This window comes from Gossypium hirsutum, chromosome A10 (genome assembly GCF_007990345.1).
Source record: "Gossypium hirsutum isolate 1008001.06 chromosome A10, Gossypium_hirsutum_v2.1, whole genome shotgun sequence".
NCBI classification, from domain to species: domain Eukaryota; kingdom Viridiplantae; phylum Streptophyta; class Magnoliopsida; order Malvales; family Malvaceae; genus Gossypium; species Gossypium hirsutum.
Genome location: NC_053433.1, coordinates 4,301,017 through 4,312,909, shown reverse-complemented (window position 1 = coordinate 4,312,909; position 11,893 = coordinate 4,301,017). Strand labels below are relative to the sequence as shown.

The 11,893-nt window shown below is 33.7% G+C and overlaps 1 protein-coding gene and 1 long non-coding RNA gene across 3 annotated transcripts; one reads left to right on the top strand and one right to left on the bottom strand.

Annotated features, from left to right (window-relative positions):
• Positions 1 to 3,329: 3,329 nt before the first annotated feature.
• LOC107937501 (uncharacterized) lies at positions 3,330 to 7,125 on the bottom strand. Of its 2 annotated transcripts, XR_005903687.1 has the most exons (4): positions 6,571 to 7,125; positions 5,976 to 6,273; positions 5,434 to 5,749; positions 3,330 to 5,242 (listed from the first exon to the last, which is right to left on the bottom strand). It is a non-coding gene; the product is annotated as an uncharacterized lncRNA (long non-coding RNA). The 2 variants fall into 2 exon arrangements; XR_001694686.2 differs by having other exon boundaries at positions 5,976 to 7,125.
• A 575-nt stretch (positions 7,126 to 7,700) lies between these two features.
• LOC107937500 (pentatricopeptide repeat-containing protein At1g11290, chloroplastic) lies at positions 7,701 to 11,739 on the top strand. The gene has a single exon (XM_016870391.2). The coding sequence runs from the start codon at positions 9,216 to 9,218 to the stop codon at positions 11,361 to 11,363; it is 2,148 nt and encodes a 715-aa protein (XP_016725880.2). The 5' UTR covers positions 7,701 to 9,215; the 3' UTR covers positions 11,364 to 11,739.
• The last annotated feature ends 154 nt before the right edge of the window (positions 11,740 to 11,893 follow it).

Here is an 11,893-nt window from a genome sequence, read left to right as displayed (position 1 = left end):
AATTTTTATTACTGATTAAAGTGTAATTTTATTTTTATTAATTTAAAATTTTAAAAATTTTAAAACAACTAAATAAAAATTTTCAATTTTAACGTGCACGGGCCTGCGAGCCACCTATATACGCCACTGGCTTTAAAGCCGCCAAATGCTCTGTAGTTAAAGATGTTTTCCACTCAATGATCAAGATATTTTCTTAGTTCTTTCCCTCTCCAATTCCCACACATTCTGATCACCCAAAAAAGGCATTTCGGCAGCATCTTCTACTCTTCTGTTAAACCTATGCGGGAAACGTCATCTCCACAAATCCATGCAAGGTTCATACTCCATGACCTCCACCAGAACCCAACAGTTTCCTCTCATCTTATCGATTCCTATGCCAACTTTGGCCTCCTCAGCCTCTCTTTAGTTCTAACAGACTGTTCTTGTTAGCCGGAAGCCGAGTGCGGGAAAATGGTTCATGGGCAGTTGGCAAAATTGGGTTCATTTGAGGTTGTTGTTGATGCTTTGTGGAGTTTTAATGGGGAGTTGGTGAGTTTGAGCATAAGGTGGTTGATGAAAAGCCTGTTAAGGATTTGAGTTTGATTTGCATTCATTGAGGGCAAGAAAAGCTGTTCATTGTTGGGTTCTAGTTAGTGATTTAAGGATTTATCTGTGAATACCGCTCTGTTTTCGATGTACTCAAAACTTAGTAGTCTCGAAGATGCAAAGTTGTTATTTGAAAAGATGGCGGAGAAGGACCTTGTACTGTTATACATACCATTTTAGTCCTTAGACTATTAATAAAAGGAATTAACCAAAGCTAAATTTTAAAAGAGTTACTATTAATTATTTAAAAAAAAAACATGAAACTTATTTATTTTTATTTGCACTTTTAACTCCAACAAAAATTTTATAAATTTAAACTCGAAACCACAAACAAAATTCGAACATATAAAAATACATATTCTAACCGTTAAAACAGCAATTTAGACAATAGCCTAGTATATAATTTGATTAACAATTTAACGCATTAATTCAATAGTTTTTTTAGTTGCACACTTCCGAGCAACAACTTAATATTTATTCTTAGTAGATTTAATATTTATTTTCAGACAATAATTAAACATGCAATTTCGAACAACATTTTAATACATTTATTCGGATTACCTCATTATACACAGAATGGACTACCTTTTTTGTACACATCGATCAACTTCATATCTTTAAAATGAGACAACATTAACACTACATATAACATCAAATTGGACAGCTTACACCATATATGACAGTTTTTAAATAATGATTGTTAAATTTATTAAAAATTATATTTATTTAATTGTTTTTTTAATAATTTAAAGGTTAAATTAATCTATTTAATAGTAGATAAATTAATTTAATATAATACGTATAATAAAGGTTGCTATCAAGTAAAAGCAATGTATGTTTATGTGATGAGAAATGATTTAAACTATAAAATGTTTGTTCATAATTCTCGAATGTGATTATTTTACTGTTCAATTTATGCACAAAAGATAATGTTATGTATAATTATATTAATTATTTGATTGTTATTATTTTATTATATTAAGTGATAATATAATATATCATTAACAATGTGATAATATTTATTCCGTTACTTATATTTTAAATATTATTTTACTTTAGTGACAATTCAAATAATAAATGACCAACTCATATATATTTTAGTGACAAAATTATCTGTCACTAAATACTTATTAAATAGTAGTGTTTCATGTTATCGTCATTAATGTCATGATTTTATTATATTAGATGATGATATAATATGTCATTTAACACTCTTACAATATAGCTTTCGTTATTTCATCATTGACTAGAAAATAAATTATTAATGACGATTTTTTTATATAATTTGACAATGCCACAAATTGTCACTAAATACTAACTATTAGATGATGTTATAAGTTATCATCGTCATGTTCTCGATAATACATGATGAAAAATTATACATTGTCACTATTAACCTTTACTGTCGCAATGAATACAACTATTTTGTATCACAAAATATAAATAATAACATAAATATAATTTTCAGTAACAATATTTTAGGCACCATTAATAAGTAAATTTGTTATAGTGGCTCTCCCAAACCACTGATTTTTCGCAAATTTTCACACCATCCATGGTGTGAATTGCTCTCACTCTAGTGGCTCTTCGTAACCTTCATGGGGTGAACCACTACAGTAGTATCAACAAACACATTATTTAACTTTAGTTATAAAAAGTTGTAATCGGAAGAACAATTGAAAGAATAAACATAAAAGTTGGTTACGTAGTTCAAAAAACTTTTCTATCTCTGTAAGGTTTTGCCCATAAAGTAATATAATTCACTATTAATCTTTAGTACAATATGTTATTTAAATTAGCTTACGCACCAAATTACCACTTCATTCATATACATCAATTGAAGATTATTCTATCCATTAAAACTTTCCCTTTGAAATTAGCTTAGCTACGAGTAGCGCATCAACACAATTTGTATACAAATTATACACTAAGAACAAGGTCCTAACAATGAATGGATAAGTGCTCTCTTAGTGCTATATGAAACAAACAAACCTTTGCTAAATAGATATTATTGGCTTGCAATTCTTCAATCAGAATGAATTAGTATTTATTTGAATTGTGCTTAAATAAATCTTTAATAAGAAATTAAATAGGAAAAGATCTTTAAGAAATAGACTTCTATAAAAACTAAATATCTTTATTTAAAGTAACACAACTGCATATAATATCTTCAAAAAAGAAGAAGTCATTACTTGATTGATATTTAACATGATCTAATCATTAAATAGCTACTTACAATCCTCAGAGATATATAAAAGAAAACAAGAGTTTTTAGTCAAAAGAATGTCGAACGTCAATATAAATATATGTCAAGTTGTACAACAATCCACTTGCAAAGCGAGTTGAACTAGCTTTGTATATTGAACATACAACTGACACTAACGGGCAGGCAAGGGCTTTAGCCCTAAAAAATGAAAACTCACATTTTAATCCTTTTATAAATGATGAAATTAGAAAGTTATAAACGATAAAATTACACTTTGACTCCTAAAAAAAATCCCTTTAAAAACGATGAAATATAAGTTAATATATAATAAAACTATACTTGATCTCTCAAAAATTTTATAATTCAATTTTATTCTCTAAAAATATTTTAGATTCGCAAATTATATAAAAGTCAACTATCTAAACCATTTCAAAAATGATACCCAGCTTTCAATTGGATTTGCGTAAAAAAAATTTTGTGATGATACCATTATTGGCATTCAATATAATTTTTAAGTAAATGTTAATAATGGCCAAAATGACAAGAAGTAAAGGCTTATAAATCGGAAACTTTCAAAAACTAGAGACTAATGAGAGGTTTGGATTGGTTTAATGAAAACATAATTACAAAATTTGGAAACATTCCACAGAAGGTTTGCCAAAAATCATTGACCAAACGCTACTCATTGTCACAGATTACAATGCTTTATGAACTTATTCATCATTGATCTCTCCTTAAGCATTGGATTCTTTTTTTCTTTTCTTTTTTTTTCTTTTTTTTTATTTTATCTCTTTTGCTTGTTGATTTCCATGCTTCTGGAAGTTAGCCCAAAATTCTTAAATCTTTCAAAGCCTCGGTGAAGCAAAGCAAACTAGAGCCACAGGTTCATGCAATAAAACCGCATTGGAGTTGGAGAAGGCTCATGCACAACGCTTCACATCCTTGTATTGCAAGAAATAGAAAACCGTGGACAACACCACGGGAAGGTAAAGGAAGCTTTTCTTAGTGAAAATTGATTCATTTTCACACCCTTCTTCAACAATTGTCTCTAGCATTGGACAAGTTGAATATTTTCTTGTCGAAACGAGATGTGCAGGTTCCACTGCACCCCAGTTTTGCTTGCATCCCATCTCTTTCATCATCTCTAAAAGTTTATTGAAAAAAAAAAAGAGAGCTGTTTTTGAGTGGTTTTTGAGTATGGGTTTTGGTGGTTGAAGGAGAATATTGTTAAGGATAGAGGAATTGGGGGTCTGGCGAGGTTGGAGAGCAAAGAAGGGATTTATAGAGGAAGGGGAATAAGGGGTCCTACAGTGCTTAAAATAAGGAAAGATGAAAGATTTAAAAGACTGGCAGTTTGCTGGCAATAATTTAGACCAGAACAGACACCAATGTTTAAAGATGGAGGTTAACCCACGTTAGCAAACAATATACATTCTAAAGTTTTGACTCTTGTTTTTTTTCCCCTTGTTATAGCAAACAGTCTTTTCTAATTTTCCAAGAGACAGATTGAAAAAATATCATTTCATACTTGGCACTTCTAATAATCCATGAGATACAGATCGGATTTTTCTCACGAAAGTTAATATAAATATATATATATACATATATATATATAAAGATTACTTATCATGACCAGACAAGACAAGACATGGAAAATTCCCTAAGGAAGAGGCAACTGGATGCCTTACTACCGTCATTAGATCACTGGTCCATCCCCCTGTGATTGTGAAGACCAACCAACCACATTTAGGCCTATAATTTATGGATAAGGATTCAGAAGAAAAAAAAAATGGAATTTGCAAGTAAAATTATATGGTTAAGAGTTCATAGATATTGAGCAATGTATTTCACCTATCAATACACGGTCGACAAATTTGTTCTATCTACAATCCACATTGCCTTGGCCTTGCCTAGCAAACATCGACTGGAAAGGTCGGAAAACAGTACAATACTGATTGGTCTTTTCAAGTTTCAATGCAGTCTGAATGAAACAAAAAAATTCGGACAGAGGCACATGCAGTGGATACAACTGCACGTGTTTGGACAATGTGGTTGATTCTGGTCTCTTTCAAGGGCTATATACGAGTAAAGACGATAATAATAAACCAGACAAGTGAAACACAGTCCTGTTTTTGGATAAGAACATTGTCAGCTTAACCTGTGTCCTCTTCTACGGGGAAAAAAAGGGGTTTTTTAACGTTATTGTATTTAATGTACAGGAAGCTATTCAAAGAGAAAGGTACCTACTTTGCATTCATTTGTCACAACATATAGCATTTTCCTGAAAATATTCCTTTCGTTGAACTATTAGCATGTATAGCAAGCTTGTTTGTAAATAATTCAGAAAGGGAATAGCCTAAATGATTTACTGGAATATGGTTTGATATCACAAGCGAATCACACTGAAAGGTTTTTCCGGTTCCACGGTAAATAATTTGTTTCTACTAACACCTGCACAGAAAAGTATACAGAAGCAATGTGTCATACAACACTTCCAGAAATCTGAAAAGAAGGGAATATATCCAGGGGTGGAATTTGCAGCAGATTAACATTTGGTAAAAGTAAAATGAATGTAAGATAATAGTATTTGGATGGAAGTGTAGAGAATTAGAAGTTTTTGTTTATTACTTTTGAGCTTTTACCTTGGAGACAGTAGATGTAGGAGCGTGATAACAACGGCAACGGTAACCGAAGAAGAACCAATAAAGACATATGCAAGACCAAGGAAGTCATTCTTTCGTCCCAACCAGCTTGTTGTTGAAAGAACAAGCTTCTTTTTACCACCAAAACTGTATGTGTTGTAGTTGTTCATTAGTGGACCACTACAACATCATCCACATCTAAATCCGTTTCGATTCTTCCATACAATTTTCGGAAGCTAGGAAGGGCAGATGTACGCATCCACACAATAAGATCCTCCTGATCGCTCAGCTAGCTACAATGCATTCATTCACCAGCCTCAAAAGAAAGTGCAGAAAACCATAAACCAAAAGATTATTTCATATCTCAAGCTCTAGCTGAATACATTATTCAAACCGAATAGACTGTATTAACATAATGAAAAGAAGAAAACTTGTTATTGAAAGATATATGATAGTTGGTTGTACTGGATAAGTAATTTCTTGCTAGACAAAAGAATCGGAGAAAGGACAGTAGAAAGCCTCTAGAAAAAGATAATACTTACTGGAATTCTTGGGTTCAGCTTCCCACCGCCGATCACTGTACCATTTTGGAAATTGAAAGGATATACATTCTTTCCGAATTTGTGTTCCCGGTCACTCTTCCGGGCAATGTTCTTCCTGTTGACCTTGAGTTCTTCTCTATCACGAATAAATGTAAATGTATCATTAAATAAACTCCATGCTATTAACCCACAAGGAAGGATATGCTGATCATTGCTGAACTCTACAGGATGATATGAAATGGTGTCATGATACTTCCGTCCACGTAAGAGTTGCTGATCACTTCTGCTTTTGATGTACCTGGAAAATGTTTAGACCAGTGAAGTGTAAACTGAAGAAACAATGAAGATTAAACCAAGAAAATTTTGAAATTTGAATCAATTGTAAATAAAAAATAAGTAAACAACTAAGGTAAAAAGGGAATATTGTAAGCAAGGCCTCAACCATGAATAGCTATTTTAAGGTCAAAAGACTGCCAAAAGTAAAAGTAAGGCAACAAGCCACTTGATAATTCATTTAAACACTGGTTGCAATGGATCACTTTATCAATGCTGATCAAGCCAAAATTTTAAACCCATCAAATGAAAGACTCCGCACCGTCAGTGGTCTAATAATTATTAAGCTGATAGTAAATGTCAATAGGAGCTTTCATGTGCTTGGGCACCTACAAAGAAATGTTCGATGCAAAATAAGTGTTACGAAAAAACAGTGATATGCAGCTTAATAAGGACCTGTGTTCTACGAAGAATAATGCACCTATACTAGCATTGAATAAATGTTTCTCTCAACATTGCACAAAATAAAATTGACTCACAAAAGAATTATGGAAAAAGGATAGAAAGAAATACTATGTAACAGTTCAGTTACCCTTCCAATTAACTCAAATTCCACAGATAATAACTGGTTTTACATCATAGTAAATTTCAAAGCCACGTGATGCAAATTTGCACTTTAACTAGAAATAGACACTCAATTCCTTACAGTCTGTACTGCAATGTAAGCACTGTAATCACAAAGAAAGAATGGTTGAAGATATAGCTTTGCTAGACAAAGATTGAAACATATGAAACATTTCCGTATTAACTATATGCTGATCTTACTACACCAACTTAAGGAAGCAAGATTTTCACACTGAAGACATGGTCGACGAAGAAAAGATGTATCACCTAGAAGGAAAGAGAACAGTTCTTGGGAATTGAGTCATCCTGGATGTATGAAACCTTATTGATTCTAAATGGCTTAGGTACACATCCTATATCATATTGTTCCACAATTTCAACAACCTACCAAACAAACGAAAATGCTTATTCACATGTTATAAATATATCAATGGATGTTTAGAAAAGAAGTATAATATATAGCCATATGAGATTACAAGAGCTAAAGAATGGGCAATTACACTATGAGAAGCTTGCAGAGTAACAAGGCCAACAGGAATGAAAATGAAACCTATAAACAAAAATATCAGAATGACCTGCAGAAATGAAGATGAAACACATAAATAAAGTTAGGAAATAATCAGCATTAATAAATAATAACAGTTAACATCATAAAATGCAAGTTAAAATATGGGCTAGAGATGAATGAGAATTTCTGGTACTAAAGAATGTTGTCATTGTCATGCTCTCACCCATGCTAGACTAAGGACAGGTTTGCAAGCCGGAAGCCATTGCTGAGTAAACAGGTAAAAAGCTGTAAAACAACCATAACAAGGCCAACAAAATATTAATAAGGCAATATTGATTGCTTAGTGGACTAAATAGCAAGTCACCAGAAACCAAAAAAGAAATTAATTCTAAATAAGAAAATAGAAGATGATTGTAGACAGCTTTGCTACCACTTCATATAATTATAAGTTTTAGTTTAATGATGATTATGGTGGAACAATTCAAAGAATACACCATCATCCACCTGCTGCTCTCACTGCCACAAATCCCCAAGAAGAAAAGACTCAAGTTTACATGCATAGAAAGGGAGCCACAAGTGCAAGTGCAGAGACAGCTACATGGATGAACACATTTGCTTACCTTTGCTTGCAAATATTCACAGACAAATGCTAAGAATGCAGGTAGTAGACATACGTAAAGACACAATAGAGGCAGGCATGTGATTTCATCCCTCCGCATCCATCTAGGTGATAGCACATAAGGATCCGTGTATATATGTATGTATGATTTAAATAAGACTAAAAGCCAAAGGAAAACAAGAGTTAAAAGTACAGACATGAAACCTGATTCCCTGTCTCGGGATCTTCCTCTATCAGTGTCCGTCATTTCCAAATCTCCACGGTGATGTTCTACTACCGTAATCTTTCCAGCAACCTCTAAAGTTGCAATTCCTATTTAACAACACAACAAAAAAAGCAGTAAATCGCAACCCTTTCTATGTGTTATATATGCACTTTTACTTAAAACTCAGCATTGAACCTCCATTATAATAAAAGATAATTCATTTCACTTGCAATCTTTCCATTTTTTTTCTATTCCTAGGTCACAAACTCATAAGTATTGCTCCAATTGAACTCAAATAGACATTAATCTTACCTTAGCTTCTTAACTAATATCTCTTATTCTGCAATTTCCGAGCAACCAAACAGAGCATAAAGTTATAAATAGTAGTATCTATAATAACTTCACCAACCCTCAATCTAAATCTCCATCCTAAAAGGATAAATGAATAAATATAGAAAAAAAATCATCTTATAAATTACATTAACCTTTTTCAGTAGAAATTCTTTTGCACCACTAATTTGTGCAAGAGCTAAGTAAAAATCCAATTTCAAAAAAAAAAAAAACTTGTTTTCACGTTCCTTTCCCTCCCATTTTCTCGTTAACCAAACAGGAAATAGAAAAAAAACTCGCACCGAAAGAGTCAACGTGAGAGAACTGGCGGCAATCTCGATAAGCTAAAAAGAATGAGCTTGAATACAAGGAAGTAAGATTGAACTGGAATCTTTTGATTCAACAAATAGAAGGAGACAATGTGTTTTACAACATTCACGTGGGAAAGCGACGCTACCAAGCAACCAAAAACATAAATAAATAAAGGATTTTGGTCAAAAAGTTTCATTTCCTTTTTCAATATTCTTCCGTTATTTATTAGTTCCATTTAGTTTAGAAAACTTAGAGTAGCTTTTGAAATTTTCAAAAAAAAAAGGATTTTGATTTTAAATAATATTCTAAATAATCTTATCTTTTGTTAATAAGATGGCCATATAGCCGCCAAATGCTCTGCAGTTAAAGATGCTTTCTGCTCAACGATCAAGACATTTTCTTAGTTCTTTCCCTCTCCAATTCCCACACTTTCTGGCCACCCAAACAAAGCTTTTCAGCAGTATCTTCTCCTCTCTGTTAAACCTATGCAAGAAACAACGCCATCTCCTTCAAATCCACGCAAGGTTCATCCTCCATGGCCTCCACCAGAACCCAACAGTTTCCTCTCATCTCATCGATTCCTATTCCAACTTTGGCCTCCTCAACCTCTCTTTACAACTCTTTGATTCCATCACCAACCCAAGTTCACACCTTTACAACACGATGTTAAGAAATTTAGTGACGTCGGGTGAATATAAAAGGACTCTGTTGGTTTACAAGGACATGGTTGTAAAAAAGTCCATCTGCCCTGATGAGAAGTCTTACCCTTTAGTTATAAGAGCTTGTTCTTGTTTGTCAGAAGCTGATTACGGGAAAATGGTTCATGGGCAGTTGGCAAAATTGGGTTTTGATTCATTTGAGGTTGTTGGTGATGCTTTGGTGGAGTTTTATTGGGGAGTGGGTGAGTTTGAGCATAAGGTGGTTGATGAAAAGCCTGTTAAGGATTTGGGTTATTGGAAAGGTTTGATTGTTGAAGCTTCTCAAAGTGGTAATGTGGCCTCTATTATTAATTTATTGAGGACAAGTGTTGATTTAGGCTCATTGGGTATAGGAAAAGCTGTTCATTGTTGGGTTCTAGTTAGTGGTTTAAGTAATGATTTGTCTGTGAATACTGCTTTGTTGTCAATGTATTCAAAACTAGGTAGTCTGACAAATGCAAGATTGTTATTTGAAACTATGCTGGAGAAGGACCTTGTTGTGTGGAATATAATGGTATCTGCATATTCTCAAAATGGAAAACCAAAGGAATCACTTGAGAATTTGAGGTGCATGGCAAATTTTGGGATTAAAACTGATATGTTTACTGCTATTCCTACTATTTCCTCTATCAGGCAGTTGAAATCTATTGAGTGGGGCAAACAAATGCATGCTTATGTGACAAGAAATGGTTTGGACTATCAGGTGTCTGTTCACAATTCTCTTATAGATATGTACTGCGAATGTGATTGTTTAATTTATGCGCGTAAGATTTTTGACAATCTAACAAACAAGACTGTGGTTTCATGGAGCTCAATGATCAAAGGATATGTAAACCATGATCAGAATTTTGATGCTCTTTCTCTTTTCTCCAGGCTGAAAACAGATGGCATTAAAGCAGATTTCATTACAGTTATCAACATCTTGCCTGCATGTGTGAATATAGGAGCACTTGAACAAGTGAAATGCCTTCATGGATACTCTTTGAAGTTCGGTCTGAATTTGCTGTCATCTGTTAATTCTGCACTTCTTATCAGTTACGCAAAATGTGGATCCATAGTTTTTGCTAGAAAGCTTTTTGATGAAGAAAAAATTGATGGTAAGGATGTCATAACTTGGAACTCAATGATCAGTGCATTTGCCAAGCATGGGAACTGGTCAGAATGTTTTGAGTTGTATAACCAGATGAAGCTGTTGAATCTGAAATTGGATCAAGTTACTTTTCTTGGCCTGTTGACTGCTTGTGTCAATTCAGGCCTTGTTAAAGAAGGTCGAGCAGTTTTTAAGGAGATGAGAGAAATCTATGGTTGCCAACCCAGTCAAGAGCACTATGCCTGCATGGTGGATTTGCTAGGGCGAGCTGGACATATCAATGAAGCTAGAGAAGTTGTTAAAGAAATGCCATTCAAGCCAGATACTCGAGTGTGGGGGCCCTTGTTGAGTGCCTGTAAGCTGCATTCCCAAACCAAATTTGCGGAGTCTGCTGCTGAGAAACTATTAACAATGGAACCAGAAAATGCTGGAAATTATGTTTTACTCTCGAACATATATGCTGCTGCTGGAAAGTGGGATAAATTTGCTAAAATGAGGAGACTTCTTAAAGAGAAAGGTTTAAAGAAGACCCCTGGCTGTAGTTGGCTACAAGTAAATGGACATGTACACGAGTTTCGTGTTGCTGATAAATCTCATCCAAAAGCAAATGACATATATGCTTTACTTGGAATCCTAGAGTTTTCAATCAAGGAGGCCAAGGAGCAGACCGTCAGAGAAAGTATCCTAAGTGCTTATTTCGTTCACCAGGGAATTGACAATAGAAAGTGATTAACCTTTATTACGTTGAATGAAAATTTACATTGAAGATACCGCTAAAACAGACCAGATACAATGAAGAAGATGATGCAGTAAGCAGCTCAACTCATCAGCTCGGATTTGTGGCACCTTCTGTTTTGAGCTACCCAAGATAACAGATTATTCTGTTTGCAAGCCAACTAGAAATATTTAGGATGTGACTTGCTGTGATTGATGCTGCTCCAAATATCAGGCATCTTCTAAAAGTGTTTAGCATCACATGCGTTTGTCTTTTTTCTATTAGTACTTCCAGTAGTAGTTTTGGCATTGATTTATTTCTGTATTGGCTGTATAAGTACCAACTTCTTCCAAATTTTATTATGCCAACATTCTGAGGATTTTACATATAGATCTAAAGGGGGTTGAATTGTGTACTTGTTAAGTTTCTATATTGGTTTACCCTGACAGCATGGGGTAACCGCTTCCATCCTGAGAACCGCTTACCCTGTTTTATTTGTCTCAAATTATATTTTAGTCACTTATATTTGAAATGTTACATTTTA